The 26,022-nt window shown below is 41.4% G+C and overlaps 1 protein-coding gene across 1 annotated transcript in view; it reads left to right on the forward strand.

Annotated features, from left to right (window-relative positions):
* GPR176 (G protein-coupled receptor 176) overlaps nucleotides 1-26,022 on the forward strand; it is an 82,599-nt gene continuing 56,577 nt past the window's right edge. Inside the window, exon 1 of the mRNA XM_033109495.1 lies at nucleotides 1-1,132. Coding sequence (XP_032965386.1) covers nucleotides 961-1,132 — 172 coding nt within the window. The 5' untranslated portion in view covers nucleotides 1-960. The remainder of the gene's footprint in view (nucleotides 1,133-26,022) is intronic.

The following is a 26,022-nucleotide window of genomic DNA, read 5'->3' on the forward strand; positions in this document are numbered from 1 at the left end:
GCGAGCCCCTCGCTGCCCCAGGCGCGCTCTGGGAGTCGGGTGGCCGCGCGGACCTTACCCCTGCCCCTCTAGGGGCGTCCGGTCCAGTGCCCGTACGGCCGCGAGGCTCTCTCTCAGCAGCCGAGCGCGGGAGCGGGGTCGGAAAGGACGCTCTAGGCCGTGTTGAGGCAAAGGGGCTGCGGGTCGGGGTCCCTGCAGCCGGCGCCCTGGCGGGAGGTCGGAGCCCCCAGCGAGGGGCTGGGCCGGAGGAGACCGCGCGGGCGTCCTAGGGGACGACCAGGTGCTGAGAGCGAGGCTGTTGGGGGAGATTCAGGGCATTCTGCCTAGGCCATGGGCGCCGTCGGAGACCCGGGGCTCCCCTCCGGGCTCCCCTCGGGGCTTCGACCACTTGGCTTGGGCATTTCACAGGTTTCCCATAGCCATCCAGCCTCGAAGCCTGCAGGATTGAAAAACGGCTTCAACCAAAGGCTCTTTTCCCTCTAAGGAGAGGGGAGGGGCTGAGCCCGTCAGCGAGGGGACTCGCGAGGGATGCCCCGGCCCTCGGGGGTGGAAGGAGCAAAGGTTGAAGGAGGCGGCAGGAGCGGAGAGCGCCCTTCTTGACCATCAAATGCTTCCTTCAGTGTTTCCATCTCTGCCGAGTGGGCTTGGCTGCGCTGACCACTTGGGAGGAGGGACGGACGAGGCTCAGCGGGCTCTGATCGTGCCGCCTTCATGTGGTTGCTGACGGGGACCCAGGAGGGTACGGGCATGGGGCGCAGCCTCGCCCTCCTCCCTCCCCGCCTCCCAGGCGCGGGAGCTGGAGATGTGGAGACGTGAGGGGACCCGCGGCTGCCCGGGGTTCTCCAGGACTCCACCAGGCACCCTCGCGTCCCTCCGTGCCCGGGGCAGGAGAGACTGGCGTGGGGCTCGGAGGCGGGCGGAAGGGCTGGCGACGAGCAGAGCCGGGGCCCCAGCCTAGCCATGGGGCATAACGGTAGCTGGATTTCCCGAAACTCTAGCGAGCCGCGCAACGCGTCGGGCGCGGAGGCGGCGGGCGCCAACCGCAGCGCACTCGGCGAGTTCGGCGAGGCGCAGCTGTACCGCCAGTTCACCACCACCGTGCAGGTCGTCATCTTCATAGGCTCGCTGCTCGGTAAGCCGTCCACGGGGGCGCCTCCCTATATGGCAAAGTGCAGATAGTTGAAGGAGGTTTAAGAATGCCAAGGTAACTGCAGGCAAGTTAAGCAGGGACGATCGACTCCAGCCCCACGCTGGAAGCAGAAGAGTTGCGGTAGGGTTTTCTCCCGGCCAGAGGACGGTGCCTGGTCCAGGTGGAGGTCAGCCTCCCCTGGCGGCCCTTGCGGAACGCTTCGGGATGGGCGCAGAGTTGTGCCCCTCGTTCCTTACCTCCCGGGTGCCAGGGCTGAGCGCCGGCTCTGGCTCTTGTTTACAAACAGCAAGGAACAAAGCTTCTGTTTCATTGCTGATGACTGATGTGTTTTCCTCGCCCATCTATTCCCTATATGTAAAATTATTTTGAAAGAGCCTTATTTTGCGCGTTTTACGGCTTGCTTCTTCGGGACATCAACCTGCTGATAAACAAGCCTGTGGAGTTAAACTGTGTTACCTTCAGATATTTTTAACGCCCCAAACAAAACAAATCCCGGTTAACTTCTCTACCTACGTTTTGTTTGGAGTACAGAATAACGACAGGATGAAAAACACAAAACACCACACACAGCAGTTTTAGGTATTCTTGTCCGGGGCAGAAAAAGATCACAGAATTGAAATGAACTGTTAGTAAAAAACGTTTGTCCACCAGCATGAGAATTACCAGTACTTCTGGTAGCTACTCTTTAAGTGATAAATGATACAATCAGTAGTCCTTTCTGTTGAGGTTTGTTGAACATGTTGCATATTTCTTGTAAATATGTGACTTTCCTTCAAATGCAAATTCTCTGATGTGGCATGGATAGGGATGTAAAAAGATTGTTTGTGGTTATGTGTGATTTTATGGCCAAGAGCAATCTCAAAGTTTCAATGTAGGAATAGATTACTTTTTTTGTAGATGCCTGTGAATTTCCATGGAAACCAAGGTAACTGAAATTAAAAAGACAATGGAAGAATTTTAAGTGTTTGGAATTTCTCTTCATAATTTCTCTGTCATCATCTTGTCTATCATATTTGTCTTCCACTTTTTGTCATGAGGGCATTTTCAAGAGTAAACGTCAATGTGACTATGTCTAGATTGTGTGTGTGTGAAGATATGTTTTTAATGAGTGGAACATTAGGTGCATATTAAGAAAGTAAAAGCCTGTGTTGGAAATACTCTCAATATTCATTTAACAAACAACAAATACTGAACAGCTACTAGGTACCAGGCACAATGCATTGAGGATTATTGGGAATTAAGTTCCAGTATTGTCACATTCATTTAAAGTGTAGATTATTGAGGAGGCAGTGGAAGTGCCTGAATTTTTATTTCTGCAGGTTTTGTCATTACTTGGGCCCTTCTAAAAGAGAATTCATTTTCAGAAAAAGTATAAATGCTGTTAAATTTCTAGAAATCAAATATCAGAGAACTTGAGCAAAAGTGAAAGGCATTTTTGATTTCATTAAAAGCTTAGTTAAATAGCGTTGTCCTGTGAACCTTTTACTTACTGGTATTCTTGATTCATTGTTTTCTGAGGATTTGACCCATATAAACATATCTGGTAATGACAGTTGAGGCTCAAAGCTTAAGTTCCAAAGTCATGTGCAGTCAGTTGCAAGGCAAGTAAACTTGGGAAGCATAATTTTATGAAGCCTAAAAATAGAGAAAAAAGCACATATTAGGAATAAAAAGCTTTATTGTGGAAAAATCTGTAAGGCCGAAAAGTAAATGGAAGTTGGTATCTAGAATAGCCGATGTCTCTGATTAATTTACTTGTTTCCCCTGTCCCGAAACATAGAGGAATTAGTTTTAATTGTTTTCCCTTTAAACAAATTCAAATATACTTCCTATATTCTCTAAATAAAATTTTACATTGGTATTTCCAGAGACCCACTATTATGTGAAAATAATTCTCTGAGGGAGGGGGAAATTTCCCATCTTTTCCGTCATAGTTATTCTGGCTGATCTAATAATTAAATTGACATGAGACGGATTATTAGGAGTAAATGACCAAATTTTTTACTTCTGCACATACAGGAGTTCCGTAAGAATATCGGACCCGAGGACAGATTGGGAAATTGGGGCCTATATCCCATCTTTAGCTAAGGAGAAAGGGGGTAGTGGTTTGGACATTAAAGGGAAGGTAGGCAATTCACAGATAGATGAGAAGGAGCAAACATTTGGTAAATAAATTCTTGCCGGTCACCCAGAAACAATGGGACTCTGTGGTTATTCTGAGAAATGGACTGCCAGGTTCCTTCCTGTCTGCCACACTTAATTCATGTTATGGTAAGGTGATGCTTTTCCTGGAGCAGATTTTAAAATCTGAATTCCTTTGGGTAGGTAAGGGGGAGAGTCAGAGGTTCTTCTGCATCTTTTGTTTCTTAAAAATAACCAGCTTAAAATAATTAATATCCCCAAAAGGCATATTTTGGGTGGCAAACTCTATTCCCCCTCATTATTTTTTTGTACTATCGACATCTTACAGCTCTTTTTGTGCCCTGTATTAGGGAAAATCACCAACAACTTGGAATAACTATAATCCAATCATAGGGAACATTAATTGCTGTGTTGAGAATGAACTCAATTGTATATATTCAAATAATGCCTTTTTGTGGGTTTGTATAAACTAGTGTTTGTCAGCCTTCTTTATGCAAAATCTTGGGATATCTTCAGATATGCTGTAGATCTTGAAAGAAAGTCAGATAATTTATATTGTCCTTCAGTTAATATATGGCACATACCACTTTAAGTTGTAAACAGTGTGAAATCAAAGATAAAAGGATTTGGAATAACCATTTCCAATAAACGCTTTGGATCTAACTCTCAGGGTTGATCTTCTCCATTCTCCTTGGATTTACAATCTATGGGTACGGAGAGCTGGGACCCTTTCTAGTGCTTCAACTTGAAAAAGATCAATGGTTGTGACCAAGCCGCTAAACTCCTCCTGAACAAATTGGCTGTCATCTATGCTTATTATCATTGGAGGCATTTAGGAGACTTTTATAAGTAAATTAGCACCGTGGACAATACCAACAAGTATATATCCCACCCTGAAATTTATTTTAAAATATTTTAAAATAGAGAAATCGGGCTTTCTTCCTCTTGCCAAACCATTATATGTATGGTCCTTATTTTTAAGGTATAGCCCCTTTCCTTACCAACGATCTATAGTGAACCAGTGTGAAATTGATGACTCCAACTAAACGTCCAACTTACCTGTGGCCTGATTCCTTCAAGTGGCTATTGAAGTATTCATTTCAAAGGAAAGGTGAGGAACTGACTTGTTGAATCTGTTTGACAGATAATATGGATAAATACCATTTTTGCTCATGCTTTTTTATATAGCCTGTAAACAAAACCATATTGGATGTCAGCAGTATTCATGGTACTTGTTTGACAGAGAAATATACTTGTGCTTTTGATAGTAGTTGAAATTAACCAGATAATAGGTGGATAATTCTTGGAGTTCCTGAGTTATATGTTTGACAGAAACAATGTTAATACTAGTTTGTGCTTATAATTCGTAATTACACAGGATGATTTTTAGTTAACCACAATTATAGCCAATAATAACGTAATATCAACAGCCTTATTATATTTGCTTTTTCTGTTTTTGGTATGCCGAGAAACCCAGTAGAGTACATCAAGAATAAGATGTTCTGAATTGACCTAAGGAATTGGAAATGGTGAGGTAAATGGTTATCAGCGTGGGTAGGTGAACTCCTAATGTATTGAATCAAATTGCCTCACGTTGTCTTTGATGTGATGTATGCATTCCTGTCTTTTCTTTTATAATGTAATATGTTAGGCACAGAAAATCAATCTGACTTCCATCTGAATGAAACACTTTTGGTAACCCTGTACTTCTCCTTTCTAGGCCTTCAGTATATAGCCTTCTACTTTCTAATTCTTCCTGCAAATTAAATCCTACTCTGAAAACTTAAAACAAACAACAACAACCAGCTTTATTGAGGTAAAATTCATATGCTACACAATTCATCTAATTATAGTGTACAATTGAATGGTTTTAGTATATTCACAGAGTTTGCAACTATCACCGCTATTGAATTCCAGAACATTTTTATCACTCCAAAAGAAACCCATTAGCTTCTCATTTCTCCTCAATATTCTGAGCCCTAGGCAATCACTGATCTACTTTCTGTCCCAATGGATTTGTCTTTTCTGGACATTTCATATAAACGGAGTTATACAATATGTGGTTCTTTATAATTAGCTTCTTTCATTTAATATAATGTTTCAAGGTCCATCCATGTTGTAGCATGTACTTTATTTCCTATTGCTGAATAGTATTCCATTGTATAGATACACCACCTTTTCTTTATCCATTTATCAATTGATGGATATTTGGATTGTTTTCATTTTTTTGGCTATTATGAATAATGCTGCTGTGAACAGTTGTGTATTTTTTGTGTGGACATACTGTTTTTCAGTTCTCTTGGGTATATAGCAAGAGTGAAATTTTTTGGGTCACATGGTAACTCTGTTTATCCTTTTTAGGAACTACCAAATTGCTTTCCAAAGTGGCTGTATCATTCTACATTGTTACAAGCAGTGTGTGAGGGTTCTAATTTCTCCACCTTCTCTCCAATATTTGTTACTGTTTTTTTGTTGTTGTCGTTGTTTTGTTTTGTTATTATTACCATCCTATATAGTGAGTGTTAGTGGTATCTCATTGTGGTTTTGATTTGCATTTTTCTAATGACTAATGATGTTGAATATCTTTTCATGCCCTTATTGACCATTTGCATATCTTCTTTGGGGAAATATCTGTTCAGATCCTTTACCCATTTTAAAATTGAGTTATTTGTCCTTTTGTCACTGAGTTTAAAGTTCCTTATATATTCTGAATACTAGACTTTTATCAGATATGTGATTTGCAAATATATATTTTTTTATTCCGTGGATTGTCTTTTTACTTATTGGTGTCCGTTGAAGGACAAAAGTTTTGAATTTTGATGCATGCAAGTTTTCTAAAAAATTTTGTTGTTGCTTGTACTTTTGGTGTCATTTCTAAGAAACCATTGCCTAATCCAAGGTCATGAAGATTTATTCACATTTTCTTCTAAGAGATTTATAGTTGTAGTTGTTACATTTAGGTCTTTGATCCATTTATGTTAATTTTTGTGTATAGTGTGAGCTGGAGTTCCAAATTTATTCTTTTATATGTGGAGATTCAGGTGTCCCAGCATAATTTGTTTAAAGGTTCTGATTTCCCTATTGAATTGTTTTGGCACTGTTGTTGATCCTGTGGTGTGACACTATGGTATTTATCCATATTATCTGTCAAACAGATTCAACAAGTCAGTTCCCCACCTTTTCTTTGATCCCATCGTCTCACTGAAGGATTTTCATAAACCTTTGATGAGGAATAAATAATGTCTTCCTAGATGAAGTCTGGTTAGAGTAAGAATACCTTGGAAGATTAAGGAAAATAGTAAGTGGAATGAGGGAAGAGAACTCAAGAATGTTGATTTCTAATGACTTCATCTAGGAAGACATTACCTGTGGCCACTTTAGGAAATTCAGAGAGGGTCTTTAATGAGGAAAGACGAGGAGAGCTTTGCTAAAGGGAGATGGATGCTTTCTGTACAACGCAGGTACCCTTGACTACCTGCCAACATGGCAGCTACAATCAAGAATACTGTTTTAGTCTTACATTTATGCTGGGCTTTATAGTTTATAACATATACCACATTATTCAATCATAATAACCTTATGAAATAATGCAGGGTCATTTTCTGTTTCTATTTTTTTTGGCATACCCCGTTGCCTCTAATAGGACTGCCTCCCCCAATGACAAATGCACATCCGCTGGTGAGCCTCCCTTCCATTATTCATCAGGGTTCTTAGTTGTAAACAACAGACCCTATTGTCAAAAGAAGACACAGCTAATTACAGAAGCATTTAGTAAAGAAAAAATTTTACTTGCTGAGTTGGATTGCAAGGGAGTTCAGGCTTTAGAAGGATTGGCTTGCCAAATGAAATCTACAATGGGCATTTAAAAGAGAGCCACCACAAGATGACCAAGTTTACAGTTACTATGTTCATGGGGGCGGGGGAAGCAGTTATTTCACGTGAGTGCTATAACCTCAAAGATTGTGTCATATCTTCAGATATCTGCACCGCAAAAGTCAATGAAATTATAAAACCATGAAGTTCTTATTAGGAGTCAGTAACTTACGAGAAAGGCTCAAGATTTCATTTATTGTGGGGATCAGAACTAGATAGAGTGGTCCTGGGTCTTTTTCATGTATGTCTTTGTTTTGGAGGAAGAGGGGTTCAGGGAACAAAATGTTTGTTTTTTTCCCTCCAGAATGTAGCACCTTTTTTTTTATAACGCAGCAGGGCAACATATTCGTTTTACTCTACACCAAACTAGCCAGTTTATGAAGAAAGAAATTTATTTCAGGTTACTAAGTTGCTTTCAGAATTGAAGGGAGAGCCTGGATGCCAGAGCTAGGGACACACTCAAGAAATATGCACAGTCACACTAATGGTTCTAGCAGAAATCATGAAGCTGTTGTCATGTACCACCAGTGAAGTAAGGGATTCGACTCTAGAATCCTAGGACGCAGCTGGCCCAGAAGGAGCCTAGGCATCTCTCACCTCCCTGCACTTACAAGAAAACCTGATGATGGTCCCCAGCACAACCTCACATTAATCACATCTGCTTTCCTCGGGAACAGCTGTTGGGCAGAACCTAGATCAAAAGCCTGCATCCTAACTGCAAGGCTGCCTGGAAAAGTAGTACTTTTAGCTTCCCAGCCTTAGTAGCTTAGGGTAGCAGATACCTGAAAGATTATGGAGTGAAGATTTAGTGAACTAAACTGTAGTATCTGCCGCGGTCTACCTCGTGTGGTTCATTATATGACCGCCCCTCTCAGTACTCCCTGGGAGACAAGGGAGGCACGTGCTCCAGGCCTTGCTGCTCCCAGGATTCCATTTCCCTGTCCTCAGTGATTCTCTCGGGATGGTCATGGGATCCAGGCTTGGTCAAAGCCCTTGACATAGAAATGCCAACAGAGAAGCTCTCTTTTTTCCAAAGGGACTATTAAGCAGGGATAAAGGAAGCCAGGAGCTGTCTGCTTAGGAGAGAATAAGGGGAGAGAAGCAGAGGGTGAGTGAGAATGGGAGGGGTGAGAGGGGGAGATACAGAAACCATCCTGATGATATTGAAAGGTCCTGAGTCCGTATTTTCCAATTACGTGAACCTGAAAACCCCAAATCTCCTTTTTGACTTGAACTTGTGTGAGTTGGGTTCCTGTCACACACAACAGAAATTTATCTATCTATCTATCTATCTATCTATCTATCTATCTATCTATCTATCTATCTATCTCAGTGTAGTATTTTTGTCACCATTTGTATCCTCCACTTGGGTAAACAAGTTCAGAGGGCTGGTGCCTTGCTCACTAGCCCACCCTCACAGCAGGCAGGGCCTGATGCCCAGGAAAGAAGAGTGGCTGAAACCCAGAGCCCTGAGACTTGAGCAGGAGCTAGAGACAGGTGGGTAGCTGGACAAGTGCACATGGACGCTGAGGAGAGCTGTCAGTCTGGCTGCGCGAGAGGTCAAGAGTGGAAAGTCACACTCAGGCCCAGGCGTGCGAGGGAGGCGGGAGGCCATGGGCTTGTCAAAGGCCCCTCCACGTGCAGAGGCAGAGCCCCGAGGAGTCCGCTGGATCGGAAACACTGCAGCAACTCTCCGGAGTCGGCAGAGCCTCTGACACTTTTTCTCTCAGGAAAACAGCTTTTTTTTTTTTTTTTAAATCAAGTTATTTACACATAAATAGTTGTTCATAGTTAATTAATATAAAAAATCAGTAACAACAAAAAAATCGAGGTGTGTTGGAAAAGGGAAATACTGCCTTTGTGAGATGTAGCCTCCCAGGGTTTGATGAGCTCCACAGTCTCTGGGTCACACGCTGGCCTCCGCTTTCCTGAGTTTTTGGAAGAGCTTCTGGGGAGGTCAGTGGGCAAAGCCGTGTGGGTTAGTCCTGGGAAACAGCCCTCCCCACCGTCATACAGGTGGTGTGGATGGAGGCCCAGACATTTGGCAGGAATATGATTGGGGAATGAGCTGCTTTATATTTTCTGCTTCGAATTTCATGATGGCCAGTGTCCAGCTCTCAGGATGGCCTAAGCAGAGCACTTCTGGGGTGGGGAGGAGTGGGTCCTCCGCTGATCCAAGCTCAGGGCATAGAGTGGAGAGCAGGAGCTCTGTCAGCACAAGGTCCAGCCATCCAAGTGCTGGCAAGTATCTGGGCTGGAGTCACACAGGCATTGTCAAGTTTAACAGACAGCACAAAGGCAGGAGGCACAGAGCAGGTGGCAAAAGGTAGAGAGGAGCAAAGCAGAGCTATCTCTCATACCTTCCGAATCACCTTTCGGTTTAACATGCCAAGTTTAATACTGCTAATGACTCTTGTCCTTGCTGTTCTCTCTGCCCGAGAATGTTCTTCCATGGATGCTTCTTGTGGCTGGCTGGTGTTCATCCTTTAAATTGCAGCTTAGATGTCACCTCCTCTAAGATCTTATCTAAAGTAGTCCCGCCCTCCACTTCTATCACATCATCCCCTTTATTTCCTCCATAGCAGTTATAACCCCAGAAATGACCTTGTTTGTTTGGTGTTCTGTCCCTTTCCGTTGGAATGCATGGGGAGAGAGACTTTGTCATTACACTGCTTTGTCCTCAATATTTAGAACAGTACCTGGTATATAGTCGGTGCTTGGTAAGTATCGATTGATGGAATGAAATGCTTGGGCTTGGGGCGATTAAACAGAACAATTAGATAAATAGCCACTGTCTTGGTTGGCATAGGGTTTAGAAGCTTTCTGGAAATGAGCATGAATTTTACCCACAGCTGGGACTCAGACACACACAGTCACATCCAGTGGCCTGGAGCTGTGCTCACAAAAGCCAAATACCAGGAGGGCCAGCTGGGCTGTTGGTAGAAAATCCACAAGGACAGAAGTCATAGCCTGATTTAAGTTAGAGCGAGCCTATGAAATAAGACAGGCAGTATTTTGAAGCAGGCAGCATAATGGGTATGGGGATGTCACTATAACTTTTAGAGGCTTTTGGATCCTAGACAGAGTCAAAATTATTGCTAGAAGCAGCCTGGGGGCATGGCTCTGCCTATGGGATAGTGGCTGAGAAACTGTTGTCATCAGGTGGCATTTGGCTGCCTGTCCTGAGACAGATGGTGCCTAGATATGTGAGAACAGAGTGGTGCCCTTGAGTTTCTGTCATCTGTCAGGGAACCGCTCCTTCTACCTGTCTATCCAGGAAGCTCAGTGGTAGAAAAGGGGATGTTGAATAAGGTCTGGAAACAACAAACAATGTTTTGACTCTAGCCAAATGTTATGGGTTGAATTATGCAACCCCATCCCCAAAGGCTACGTTAAGGCCCTAACCCCCAGAACCTCAGAATGTGACCTTTTTTGGAAATAGGGTCATTGCAGATGTCATTACTTCAGGTCATACTAGAGTCAGCTGGGTCCTTCATCCAACATGACTTGTGTCCTTATAAGGAGGCCACATGAATACAGACACAGACAGGGAGAACACTGTGAGATGAGGGCAGAGTTTGGAGTTAAGCTGCTGCAAGCCAGGGGACACCAAAGATTGCTGGCAAGGTACCAAAAGCTACAAAGAGGCCAGGAAGGATTCCCCTACAGGTTTCAGAGGGAGCACGGCCTTGCCAACACCTTGATTTCAGACTTCTAGCTTTCGTAACTGTGAGTCAATACGTTTCTATTGTTTTAAGCCACCCAGATTGTGGTGCTTTGTAATGGCAGCCCTCGTAAACTAACATACCTTACCAATACAACCAGCAAATATTAGGTTGAAAACCCTGATATTTGCATAATTGAATGCAGTGGGTTTTACAAAAGAGTCAAAGCCAGTGACATAAAGGCTGGTCATCACTTATTCCATCCACTGGTGTGCACACAGCTTGCAGCACCTTTTTTAAAAATTAAACTTTTTATTTTGAGATAATTGTAGATTCCTGTGCTCTTGTAAGAAATAATACAGAGACATGCTGTGTACCCTTTACCCAGTTTCCCCTAACAGTACGTGTGTGGTACTGGTACTTGTGTACGGGGGTATCGTATCAGAACCAGGAGATTGACAGTCAAGATACAGAACATTTCTATCACTGGTGTGAATCCACTGGGTTGATTCCTCTTGTTGCCCTTTTATGTCCACATCCACGTTCCTCTTTCCCCCACTGTCTTCTTAAGTCTTGGCAACTACTAATCTTATCTTCATTTTTATAATTTTGTCATTCTATAAATGGAATAATGTAAGTTATTGTATCAATTGAATAATATAGTGTTTAACCTTTTGGGATTGATTTTTTTTTCACCTAGTATAGTTCCCTGGAAATTCATCCAAATTGGTGCATGTATCCATGTTTGTTCCTTTGTATTTCAATTCCGTTTATATGACCTTCTTGAATAAAAGTATGGGTAACTCTGTAACTTTTCTGATTATTCTTCAGTAACAAAACACTCAATTTAGTACAGTGGTCTCCCCGTATTCACAGTTTTAATTTCCGAGTTTCAGTTACCCGCAGTCAGCTGTCATCCAAAAATACTAAATGGAAATTCCAGAAATAAACAATTCATCATTTTTAAATTGAGTGCCGTCTGCGTAGCAGGATGAAATCTCACGACATCCCGTGATGTCCCACCCAGGATGTGAATCATCCCTTGTCCAATGTCTCCATGCTGTACATGCTCCCCCCGTCACTTGGCAGCCCTCTCATTTATCAGCGCGACTGTCTCGGTACCGCAGTGCTGGTGTTCATGTAACCCTGTTTTACTTAGTAATGCCATATTCACGTAACTTTTGTTATATAGCATATTGTTACAATTGTTCTATTTTATTATTAGTTACTCTTTTACTTTTATTGTTAATCTTTTACTGTGCCTAACTTATAAATTAAAGTTTGTCATATGTATGTATCGGAAAAAAATATAGTATATACAGGGTTCGGTACTATCCATGGTTTCAGACATCCACTGGGGGTCTCAGAACATATCCCCTGTGGTTAAAGGGGGACAACTGTACATCATATGTGCAGTCTGGTGAAAGAGGCAAAACACCAAACTTGATTGAAAATGAAAAATTCTCCCCTCCTCACAAACTTCAGTCCAGCTTGTTGCCTGGGAGAAGTTTGAAGTTGGGCAGAGGAATCTGATCAACTTCCTTCTCCATCTTGAGCATCTGACCAAGGTTTCTAGGCCTTCCAGGCTTGGAGTTGAGGTGGGACTTCATGGTGTAGGGGTGGAGGCGGGAGATGTAGAAGGAGCAGAAAAGGCCAAAGAAGACGGATCCTGTTGTAAGTGGTTTAATGCTGTCTGGACTGTCACGTGTCCTCTGATGGTACTAACGTGCTCTCATATTCTTGGTTAGTAGCTTACTCTGTCCTCAGCCCGTGACTGCTGTTGGACCTCCAGCTTCTCTCTGCTGAGGACAATTTGCCCCTGCACTGACCCTTTTGGACAAGTCCTGACATGACCTTATGCTATTGCTCTCAACCTTGGTCCATCTCCAGTACAAGGGAACACACATGCATCCTTGACCCTGGTAAATTCCGGGAGTGCGGCATGCCTATTCTAGCCTCTTCTTGGAACAACTCATCAGCCCGTCTCTTGTCTTTCAGGTTTCTCAGACAGGAGTCAGTCACAATTCACCATGAATCCAATTGCAGGGACCACATATTAAATAGTCTGCATGGGATTGTTGGAGCCCTCTTACTAGGCTTGAGGGGAAAGATGGCACCACCACCTCCACCGGCCCCCTACTTCTTGCCTGGGTGGATCAGACTCTGTGCCCACCACAGGTCTCTGTTTATTCTTTTATATCCTGCAGTTGGCTGAAGGTTCAAGTATTATAACCACTTGACCATAACTGAAAAAATTTGTATCCTGATCTGACACCTTACTTTGGTATACTCTATCTATTGCATCTTGATGCCTTGATAGATTTTTGTTTTTCAATTCCAGTGACAAAATAGTATGTTAAGTTAGAACTACTTTTTTTCTACTTAAAATTCATGAAGCAATTTTTTTCAAATTCTCCACATACCTCTTGACATCAGTAACTGCTTTTACTTGAATTATTTTTGGAGCCTCCTGTTTTTCAGGGCCCATCATCATTTCCCAGCTGTGCGAGGGAGACACTGCATCTTTTTTAAATTTTATTTATTTATTTATTTTTATTTTATTTTATTTTTTAAAAGATTTTATTAGGGAAGGGGAACAGGACTTTTTATTGGGGAACACTGTGTATTTCCAGGACTTTTTTTTTTTCCCCCCAAGTCAAGTTGTTGCATCTTTTTTTAAAAATCATGTATGATGTGACCACTGAAATTTCGACCTAAGTCACGGGTAACCATTCTGATTTCTTTAGGGCAGTTCCTCCCCCCTATTTGTCTGATTGCCATTCACAAACTCCATGACATAATCGTGTCTGGCTTTTTAATGAGATCTTATAAAACATAACCAGGAATGATGAATAATACAGTTGCCTCCTTTTTTACTTATTTCGTAAGATGATCTTTATAAGAAGCCCAAAGTAATATATATACATATGTATAAATATGTATATTTTAATACGTAATACATGTAATTACATGTAATTTAATACATGTAACATTTTAATACATGTAAAATAGATATATTTATTATTAGTTTCAGGTGTACAAAACAACAGTGATTAGACATTTACACCCCTCACAAAGTGATAACCCCAACAAGTCTGCTACACTTCTGACTCTGTACATAGCTGTTACAATACCACTGACTATATTCCCTGTGCTGTACTTTACATCCCGTGACTATTTTGTAACTCCCAATTTGTACTTCCTACTCCCTTCACCTTTCTCACCTATCCCTTCAACCCCCCTCCCATCTAGCAACCATGAGTCTATTTCTGTTTTGTTTGTTTATTCTGTTCTTTGGATTCCACATATAAGTGAGATCATATGGTATTTGTCTTTCTCTTTCTGACTTACTTCGCTTAGCCAAAGTAATATTGATTGAGGTAATTTTAGGTCATTGTGCCTTCTGCAAACCAAATTCCAAATAAAGTAACTTATTACTTGTTCCAAATAAAATAATTCAGATAATGCCTTGTATTGAGAGTGACTTTGTATTTTCTGAGTGAGAATGTTTGAGGACACCTCTGCCTTGTGTTAGGGGCTATGTGATATTCACTCCCTGGTTCCCTGGGCATCCCTGTGTGGGCTTATTTGCACCTTTAATTATAGCTACTTTTTGTTGGGGCCTCCTGTGTAGTTTCTTAGGACAAGAAACACTTCCAAAGGTTGCTAAATGGAAAGGAAAGAATAACTCTCTGAAGTCAACCTGACTGTGAATTTAATTTCCAGGAACACAAAGTTCAAGCGAGACTCAAGCAGAGACGAAATAATCAAATTTTGCTTTCCAGACCCTCTCATTGATTGATGAGAATAGTACCTTTTGTATTTGTCCTGTTGTTTCTGTGGTCGTCTCCCAAGGCTGCAAATCCTTAGCAGCAATGATTCTACAAATTATCAGGAGCCCTAAAATGAAGCTTTCTGCCTCTGCCCCATGAAAGGGCAGTATTAGGGACTAGAGGGTTAATTACCGATTTCTCTGCAGGATGCTGTTATTGTTAAGATTGGATGGGACTTTTCTCTGAAAAGCATCAAATCATTTTTGTTAGTAATAAGTCAGGGGGCTCTCGCTGGTAAGGATCGCAGCAAGTGCTGAGAAAGGGAGAGTTCTCGCCTGGCCCTGCTGTTGAGAGGTGGGTTGGTTGGATGTTGGTAAATCACTTTGCCTCTCTCTGTAATTGTAATTGCAAGGCAGAGATTCTTAAACTTAGTGTGCATAAAACTCACTTGTTAAAAAGGTACATTCCTGAGTTCCACCATCAGAAATTTTGTTTCAGTGGGTTTGAGATGGGGTCTGGGAGTCTGTATTTTTAATGAACGTGCTATGTGATTTTGATCCAGGTGCTTCATACTTTCACACTGATCTAAGGATGCCCAACTGAAATCTTAGTGTCTGTGGAGATGACAGGTGAACATCTCCCCAGGAGTCAAGCAATAAGGGTAGATGTCAGGAGGAGGAGAGGGAGAAGACTGGTTATTTAAAGTAAGTGCGCGAATCATTAGAAGACTTTAAACTCCTGCGGGAGCCCTAGCATTGCCTTCAGCCAACTTATTCTTGTAAAGAGAGTGGTTGGAAGGGGGAGGATGTAAGAATTTAATTTTGGGATTATTGGCATCAGTTCTACCCATATTTTAATAGCTAGTGTGCCTAAGGTCTGAAGGAAATATGGAAAAAATAGAGACTCTAAGTATGATTAGTCAGGGCCTCTTCTCAAATCTGTCTTAGAACCTTACCTCAGAATTTTGTGAATGACATCATCTAATGTCCTAATTCTGCCCCTGCTAACCATCGCCATCTCAATCCTTATCCTGTAAGTAGTAACTAAATTATTTATTCAAAAAGGCAGGAGGGGGGTTTCTGATGGTGCATTTTGAGGTATATCCTTTTATAAAAGAAGTGATGGGGTTTGTGATTACCCCCCTTATCTTTGGGTGCTCCTTCTCTAGCTCTCAATCTCATGTCTCAGTATAGTGTTTCAGCTGGAATTCTTGGCTGTCAGAAATATGATAGAACTATCTGAAGCTACATAAATTGGAAAACATGAAATCATCTGCTTGATCTATGCAGAATTAAAAAAAATCACAACATTTTCATTGAAATTGGAATTAAAAATTTAGACACTGTGCACCATCTCGCTGGGACTCGTTCCATACCACTCCTAGTGTTTTGGATCCTTCTCGCCTTCAGCCATTGGATGCTCCACCTTCCTCTGGAATTTCTTGATACCTTAATAATTAAGGCCTTGAAATTCCACCCACCTGCCACCAGCCTGGACTTCCCAGTGTCCCTGCGATGTTTGAAGCCTGAATGTGTCCTCCTAATACCCATTATGCCTGCAGCCACTCTCCCAAACCGGGAAACTAAGTCTTTATCAAAAGAGCCACAAGTATAGATGTGGGAACACACGTAAGGTAGTTAAGGGTCATTTTCAGCTTGGCACAAAAGGGAACAAAGGGGGCAAGTGGGCGATCAGGAGAACCCATTTAGAGCTATTTGATTTTTGAGACAATTATGACTAACTAGCATGCAAATCTCATTAGAATACGAACAAGGGAGCACGTGGGCAGCTTTAGAAGTACACTCCGATTAGGTCTGCTTATTAGGCCTTCTTATTGTTAATATCAGGCGTCTTTAATTTTTTTTTTTTTTAAGTTTAATGTATTTTAATAGCAAACCCCCTTCTCCTTCGGCATCTTTCATTTTGACTGTGGGATCTGTGTGCACTATCTCCAGTTATAGAATGCAAAAGCGAGCTTAGATCTCCACTGTCCCCTTTTAATCTGAACACGAGCCATGTGTTGTTGGGGAGTTTGGCATGTAGGTTGAACTGAACTCACGTATTATCCCATTGACTTCATATTAACATCAGTATGTTGACTCAAGTTGAATTTAGCCATCTACTGAAACTCCCTAGTCTTGACTTCGTGTACTGCTGTTATGCTTCTTTTTCATCATCCTTGTCTTTATTCCATTTAGGAGCCTGGATTAGCACTTTAATTTTGTCATCATTTTAATTCATCTAAATTTAACTAAAATGTTTAAGTATTTTGTATCCATATGTTAATTTTTTTGGGGGGGAATCCTGATTATGCCATTATTTCACTCAGTCATACTGGCTATGTATCTTTTGTATTGGCATCTAAATCATCAATAAAAAAAGTTTTGAATGATCTAGGGAGAGAAGGTTGGCGGTCTTGTCACCAGAGAGTTGCGAATCCAGGTTAATTTTTATTCACTAGTCAAAACCCTTTTGGAATAATTGTTAAACCAATTATGAATGCATTGAATAGAACTACCACCCAGCCTACATTTCTTTATCTCGTTTACAAAACTATTTTGAGGCATCTTATCAGATACTGTACTGAAACCCAGATACACTAAATCTACTGCATCTTCTAGGCTTACTGATAGAAGAAAATAAGGAGAGTCTGACGTGATTTATTCTTAATGCATCCATGTTGGCTTCTACTGATTACATGTGGCCCTCCTGTTAATAATTTATTCTAGCAACAGGTTGCCAATGTGAATTTTGCTGTATTTTTCTTCTTCCCCATTTCCCTGCCTCCAGTCTTCTGATTCCTTTCCTATTCTCCCTAATTCCTTAAAAGTTCTCCAGGGTTGGTCTGGAATAGTGCTTCTCAAGCTTCAATGTGTAAAGGAATCTGCTAGGTATCTTGTTACAATGTAGGTTCAGATTCAGGAGTTCTGTCTGGAGTGGGGCCTGAGATTCTGCATTTCTAACAAACCTCTAGGTGCTGTTTGTCCTCGGACTCCATGTGGAGTCGCTAGGAGCTAGAAAACTTGTCGAAGAGGGAGACCTACATTGGAGTGCTCCTGTAGAGCAGGAAGGAGGGCTGCTGGATAATGCGATCAAGTTCTTGTTCCCACACTTACAACACTTACAAACTCATCAGCATCCTTATTCTTCAACAGTTATCTCTGATTCCTTTATCTTCAATGTCTCTTGCTCCCACTGGCTCCTTTGCCTCATCCTTTTCAAGGCCCCCTGCCCCCGACCCATAGTGCCTTTCTTCCTTCTTCAGTTCGTAATTAGGCTTTCTGGGAGAACAACCTTAGATTTCACACTTTCATTTCATCCTGTCCCGATTATTCCTCATTCAGCACCTCTAATCGTGTCACTCTCCTCTTTGGAACCCTTCCCTGACCCCCCATAGCTCCTTATGGTGACATCCCACAACCTGGCTCCTGTTTCCCTCTCCAGGTCATCCATTACATGGTCACATCAGGAATTCCAAATTACCTGTGGTTCTCAGGGCACATTATTTTCTTTCTAGTCTCTTTGCCTTAGCTTTTGTTATTCCTTCATCCACAGATGCTCTTCCCTTCCTTATCTTCTCTCACTCTTCATCCTTTTACTCTGTCTCCCCTTAGAAACTTAAGCTCCTATCTCTGCTTATATTTATTATGTACATAATTCAAGAATGATTGAAAGGAGAGGTGCTGGTGCTTTCCCCTTGAGGCTGCAGCTGTAACTGTGGTCTTATTGTAAAGAAATATTATCCTGACATGATGGTGGCCAGTCTTATTGAAGGATTTTAAAGATACCAAGTCACTTGGTAAAGTCACTGTCAATCTTATCTTATTTTATTTTTTTAAGTAGGGTGCAGCTCACAGTGGCCCATGCAGGGATCGAACTGGCAACCTTGGTGCCACCAGCATCACGCTCTAACCAACTGAGCTAAGCGGCCACCCCATCAATCTTATTTTAAAAAAGATTTTAACTATCACTCTGTAAATGAAGAGGGAAAAGAATAAATTTGATTAGTTTAATCATTGTGTGAATTTTTCTAGCTGATTTACACAATATCACTGACATGATAGCTTAAAGGGAATGAAGAAATAAAATGAAAATAATAAGTTTTATCAGATGTGAACATTTTCGCTAATGTAGTCCACAGAGACAGTGATGGATGGTAAGGTTTTCAGATGATAACTCAGAACTTTGACAACATCTTGCGTTGGCCACTCTTGAGAGTGACAGATAGCGTCGTGTGCTGGCATAGAGAGTGGCCTCATGCAAATTACTAAGCTAAGTGGGATTTCTTGACAGTAACAGGGAGTAGAGATGGAGAGCTGCCTGAAAAGATGCAGACGCTGAAGTCTTGATGGATTCTTGGCTGATTATTCAAGCTGTAGATGACCAGGACTTGAAATAAATTAAGTCCAAGAGAAACTAGGCTGTGGCCAAACAAAAATTTTTAATAAAATTTAAAAATATTTCCCATAGCTGTGGTCAGGATCTCTCAGGCAACAGATGCAATTTGTTATCAGATGCGTTGTTGCTAGGGTACTTGCAGATATGAGAAGGGACGGCAAAAGGTGGAATTTGAAGGGGGAAGAGACTTAAAACGTTACTTGCGAAATGGTCTTAACGTGTCTGTTTTAGAGACAAATCTTAATCCTTTGTACATAGTAGGTGTTTTGTACATGTGTGTAGAGTGAATATAAAATATGTGAAATATTTAAAACTAAATGAAGGAAACCCCTTTGCTTTATTAAGGAGCCGTGCTTTGTCGTGTGGTTTTGTGCCTGCTGGATCACAGCATGTCCTAGATTCCTGTGACTGTAGAGAAAGTCACGCAAACGATTGAGAATTGTCAGCTTCGTTAAGGAGATAGCATGTGTTGATATCATTTCCTTTTCCCCAGGGATAGGGAACTGGTACTGAATTATTTTCTGGCTGAAATGCCAGGAGTGGGAACTTTGGTCTCCATTCTTTTCACCGATTTCCTGGCCAGTCTATCTCTAAGTAATGACTCTCTTGGTTTATGTTGCCTTTCAGCAAAATACGTTTGATTCCAACTGAACCCCGACTCTGGTAGGTTGCCCTGAAAACCAAGACACTACGACCAGAGCTAGAGGCACTATTTTAAGTTATGAAAGCTCATAGTCATTATAGTTTATTTTGTGAAATAGCACTTGGCCATGCCAAACTTATTCCTCTTTTGAGGAATGTTCCCGGGATTCAACACAGGACTTTATATAAGATCAGTGTTGGCGGCCACAGGGTTCTAGAATCAGAGAGTTCTGTGTGTAAGTCCTGGTTCTGTTGCTTGCTAGCATTTTGTCCTTGGGCCCGGTTTTATTATTTTTAAATAAGTTTTTTTCCCCTCATTGTAAAGTAGTAAATAATTTAGAAAACATAAAAAGTTACAAAGAATAAGTATTCATATGATGTATGAGCATTTTCTGATATTAAACATTCTTTAAAGCATCATTTCATACATTTATATGGTAGTCAAATATTTAGTCATTTAACCGTTCTCATATTTTGGACATTGAGAGTGTTTCTTGGTTAAACCATGATGAATAGCGCTGTGATGAATATCTTTTTTTTTTTTTTTAAAGATTTTATTGGGGAGGGGGAACAGGACTTTATTGGGGAACAGTGTGTACTTCCAGGACTTTTTTCCAAGTCAAGTTGTTGTCCTTTCAATCTTATTTGTGGAGGGTGCTGTTCAGCTTCAAGTTGTTGTCCTTTCAGTCTTAGTTGTAGAGGGCGCAGCTCAGCTCCAGGTCCAGTTGCCATTGTTAGTTGCAGGGGGCACAGCCCACCATCCCTTGCGGGACTCGAGGAATTGAACCAACAATCTTGTGGTTGAGAGCCCACTGGCCCATGTGGGAATCGAACTGGCAGCCTTCGGAGTTATGAGCATGGAGCGCCAACCGCCTGAGCCACCGGGCTGGTCCTCATGGATATCTTTTAATTAAAAAATCTTTGCCCACAGAGTTTTATTTATGGGTATTTATTTGTACATTTTTAGTATTTGCTTTTGAAGCTCTTGATAACTGAAAGTGTGGTAAAGGGTAATTTAACTGAGCGTCGGGTTTCTTATTTATTTGTATCTCATAATGCTTGGAGGATAGGGGCTAAGCATCCAGCACAATGACTGGCAAATATTGTTAATGCTTTTTTTAAATCTTTTATTTTTTTATTTTTATTTTTTTTTATTAGTTTCAGGTATACAAAACAATGTAATAGTTAAACATTTATCATTTATATCCCTCACAGCGGTAACCCCCTCCCACCATATTGTTAATGTTTTTAGTCTTTGCGTAAATATATCCATTGTCCATACCATATCATTAAGTGCTCAAACACCCCTATGATCCCCAAAAAAGGAAAATGAACTTTTACTGAGTTGTATGTGTTTGTTGTGATACAGAATTTGTATGGGCGACTATCTAGCCGATTTCTCTTTTCTGAAAACTGCCTTAAAAAATGTGTGTAGGAGGGCAAAGAAAGCTAGCGGGCAAAGACATTGTTGTGTTTATTAAAAGCATTTCTTTTGAATTAAAAAACAAACAGGAAATTATTGCAGTCCATTGAAAGCTTGGCCCAACTGGCCATTGTATCTATATTGGTTTTAATGTAGTGTGAAAGCTTGTAATTCACAGCTGTGTGAATTTAATGTGTGTCAATTATATGTGTGTTAGCTGGTGGGAGAAGAAAAAGAGGAGAGAGGGGATCAATGTTCCTGGTACTGCAAATTGTTAGTGTAAATTAATATAATTTGAGAAATGTAAGCCACCTCAAAAGAAGGCATAAAATGGTAATTTCAATAAATGAATCAGAACGTAATGAAACCTGGTTTTTTCCGTTTTCACACATTCACTGTGCAGAGCACGGTCGCATTAGTTTCTTAGGGTTGCCATAACAGAGTACCACCAACCGGGTGATTTAAAACAACAGAGATTAATTTTGTCACAGGTCAGGAGGCCAGAAGTCTAAAATAAAGGTGTTGGCACGGTTGGTTCTTTCTGCAGGCTCTGAGGGGATCTGTTCCACGCCTCTCTCCTACCTGCTGGTGGCTGCCCACCATCCTTGGCGTTCCTAGGTTGGCAGCTGCATCACTCCGATTTCTGCCTCTATCTTCATATGGCCTTCATCCCTGTTTCTTCTGTCTCTGTGCCTCTCTTCTCATAAGGACACTAGACGTTGGATTTAGGGTCTCTCTAATCCAGTATGACCTCATCTTATCCTGATTACATCTGCAAAGATCCTATTTGTAAATACGGTCACGCTCACAGCTGGAGAGAGTAGGGGTAAAGGACTTGAACATATCTTTCTAGGGGGACACAGTTTAACCCTCTACCATGGGAACTGTATTACGTTCAAATAGAAACTCATGATGTCTCCTTCCTCCCCATACCCTGCCGAGCTTTTCTAACCACAACGTGATCAAGTCGTGTTACTTAACTCACTGTTCCCCTTTGCCTACTGTACTCTGTTTAAGTTTTCTGCTTTGTTCTACCCTATCTACCCAGGTGATTTCTCACCGTAAGAAATCACTCTCCTCAACTTTCAATCTTACTTTTCTCTCTCTTCCTGTAAGGAAGTCTTCTTGTTTCCTAAGGGCTCATTCCTTATACTTCCTTTTTTCCTATAGCACCTAGCCCAGTGCTGGCATATAATATGTGCTCAATAAATATTTTAGTTACCTTTCTGATAAAGTAGAAGGATGTAGACTATAGATTGACAGAAAATTAAATAATGGTTTTATGTGCTTGAATTCCAGAATTCAAGTGGCTTGAGAATCAGTCCGTCCTGATAGCTTAAATTACTCAGGTACATTGTTGCTTTCTCTTTGATTTAAAACTTCTACTTGGAATATCAGTATTGTATTTTACTCTCATTCTGGTACTGTAGCCTATTTTGGTTCGAAAATAGCATAAGGAGACCTTTCTGGCATATCAATTGCTCTATACGAAGTTTTTGTTGTTGTCAATACTGAGTTCAGGGTCTGGAAAATAATTTCTTATTGGTGCTGTAATATCTGAACACATAAATAAAACCAGCTTTGCAGTTTGCTTTATCTTTATTATCATCATTATTATGTAGCTGGAGAAGATTTAAGAGGTTTTCTAATCTAGTCTTCTACCTCTTCGAAAAGGAGAAAGTCTATAGCAGCAGTAATGCTTCCTCCCCATTGGGTTCTGTCTTATTCCACTAAACTCCACAATTGTAAATTTGAAGGTCTATACATCAGGGTACCAAATATAGTCTGCGGGCCTCAAGGAGGTCTGGTCAAGCTCAATGTATCCATGGTCTGGTTGACCTCAGTTCCAATTCAGGTTTCTTACCGTGAACAAGCCCAGAGCTATTATGAAGCTGGGAATGAATTTATCTTTCTGGTTTTTCATGAACAAAAGGGCAAGAAGCAGTAGTTTCTTTTGTCTGGGTGATAACTGAACATGTATATGTGTGGTGTTTGTAGCTGGAATAATAAGTAAATATTTGCTAAGCAACTTGACAGGTGCGTGGCACATAGTAAATGCTATAAATGTGTTTCAAAGTAAAAAGTATAATTTGTAGTCAAAATCAGAGTACACATATGATTCCATACTGCGCAGTTCAAAAGAGCTCTACGCTCATCTCCACAGGTTCTCCATGGGCCGGGCCTGAGGCTCTTCTCAGCGGCCCATTCACTCCTGTTGCGTGATTCTTGTCTTCGCTTAGTGAACTCTCATTAACTGTAACTTTATGCCCATGGGAAATGCCCTCACAGAACAGCCCCTTCAATTTTCAGTGCAGTCTCTTTTGTAGCGACCTCCATCTTGGAGTTGCAGAGGTCCTAAACCTTGCACCGCGGGGAGCATTGGTTGTGTGCTACCAGGGGGAATTAAAGAGAAGAAAAGATAAGAATTTTGTTTGGAGTTTTAGTTCCTAAACTAATCCAGAGGAGGTGACTGTCAATTTCAAACCATTACTTGCCTCATTAAAAGTTAATGAGTCAGACAGAGAAAGACAAATGCCATGTGATTTCACTTATATGTGGAATCTGAAAAAAATGAACCTACAAAGCAGAAAGAAACTCATAGATACAGAGAACATTCTGTTGGTTGCCAGATGGGAGGGGTGTTGGGGGGATGGGTGAAAAGGGTGAAGAGATTAAGACATACAGATTGCCAGTTATAAAAATAGTCATGGGGATGTGAAGTACAGCATAGGGAATATAGTCAGTAATAGTGTAGTAACTATGTATGTTATCGGGGTGATTATTTTGTAAGTTATATAAATGTCCAATCACTATTTTGTACACCTGAAACGAATATAGTATGGTATGTCAATAGTAATATTGCATATTGTACTAATATAATATTGTATTTTAATTGAAAAATTAAAAAAAATATTTTAAAAAGTTAATGAGTTGGAAGCTTCCAGAGTGGACAAGCTTCTGGCAACTGAAATCATGTCAAAGAATTGTGGTCTACGTCCTTAAGAAGGGTCAGAAAGGGTTGTCAAGGCTACTGATGGCAGAGCTCAGAGAGGATGATATACCTGCCCCTTTGGAAGATGATTTAGGATTCTCCGTGAAGAACCTCAAACCTTTGCTATTGAAAATCACTGAGCCAGGTTTACCGATAGGTGGTGTGATTTAAGAGGGTGAGATTTTCCTCTGGAAAGGTAGGTCCTCAGGAAACTCAAAAGCTCTAGATAAGCAAAAACAGAAAGAAAGGAGATAAGCTTCTTTTTAAATTAACGGTTTGATGCTGCATGAGTTCTGCTTGGGTTGCAGGGCTCTTCAGAACCTCTGCCCTGCTGTTTTTTGCCTGTTGAATATAAGATTAATTCACACACAGTATCTAACGAGCTGCTGCCTTACTCAGCGTCATCATTTCAGCAAAGGTGGATTGAGGACCAGTCCCCTCTCTGTGTGGAACATGCATTAATTCCTTCATGCACAGTTCTTGATCTTCCTTGGTAGCAAAGACCTACATATTTATCGTCCTGGTTTGGATTTTAATTCTTGATTGTGTTATTTTTAGTCAAATGAAGAAAACCCGGGCTCTTTTCTAATAGGAGGACCTCTCCCAGATGCTTTGGAATGACCAGTGTGTTTCCAACTATGTCTTAGGATTACGTATCATAGTCATCTTCCGGTGCTACTTTAAAATCCCTATTCTTGTGATGCTCCCCAAACCAACTGAACCAGAGTCTCTGGAATGGGACTTAGGAATTTGCATTTTTAATAAGTTTCTCAGGTGAATTTTAAGCACAGTAAAGTTTGGGAACCACTGGTTTAAGCTCAGGGACTGTTAGAAAATAACCTCAGAGTTCTCCTGGGGTCCAACATGGGCCCTACTGGAACACGTGCAGCCTGCCTGACCCTGGAGATAAGCCTGGGAAAGGCTGAGAGCCTTATTTTCCAGTTTCAATCAGGATACCCACATAATCTGGCAGGCCAGTAAGGACAAAACTCTTTCCCAAGGATCACCATTATGTTACAGGCTGCTGCTAGGAGGCTCAGGTCAATTAGCCATTATAGTTGAAAGTGAACATAATTATTTTGCCTTCAGCTGCTAAAGTTTGATTTTGCTAACATCATGTTATGAAACCCAGACATTTGCATGATAGTTGACAAAAAGGAGCTCAGTATGAGTAAACACTTTTTGTGCCCTTGGCTCCTGCTTCGCCACTCTTAGTGTCTGTATGCCAAGTGTGGCTTCTCTCAACTCAATAACATTTTAAATAACCGTCTTCCATTCTTAGATCTAAGTCCCTGACCATTTGGCTTATTGTTCGGAGAAAACAACACAGATATTTTTAATTCAGTCCAATGCTGACATTTTATAGATCTGTAAAATCAAGATGGGGGCATGAAGTGAACTTATTGGGGCATGTCTGGGCTGTAACGAGCTGCCAGGTCTTGCCACTTCTAGGTGAGTGTTCTTTCCTTCTTGAGCTGCCTCTCAGCAGGATGGAAGTGTCCCTGTAAAATTCTCTGCTGAGTCTCACAGTTCTTGGCAGACAAAATCCAATATTCCCATTTCTAAAGACATATTGTTTAGCGTTCTCCTGTGCTAGCAGGGAAATTGCATTGAATTGTCTATTCAGTCTCAAATTTGGAGAAACTGTGTCTTCCTCTCTGTGTCGTGTTCTACACGACTGTATGCTTCCCTTCTAGAGGACAGTGGGCAGTGCCTGGCTGGAACAACCTAGGCCAGGGGACTGCCCTCAGTGCCTGTGAGGGCAGGTGTGTTGCAATTATTGAATCCTATGATAATTGTGCCACCGTTAATTAATTGGAAGACTTGTCTCTAATTTACTTTGGAGACCCACAGGTGATTCAATTAGTGGGCTGGAGGAGCTGTCTGGGAACTGCAAGGGCGGGGGAATGGGTTTGTTTTTATTTTGTATTCCTATTCCTCTGTCTCAACTGCTTTTACCCGAT

This window comes from Rhinolophus ferrumequinum, chromosome 6 (assembly GCF_004115265.2).
Source record: "Rhinolophus ferrumequinum isolate MPI-CBG mRhiFer1 chromosome 6, mRhiFer1_v1.p, whole genome shotgun sequence".
NCBI lineage: Eukaryota > Metazoa > Chordata > Mammalia > Chiroptera > Rhinolophidae > Rhinolophus > Rhinolophus ferrumequinum.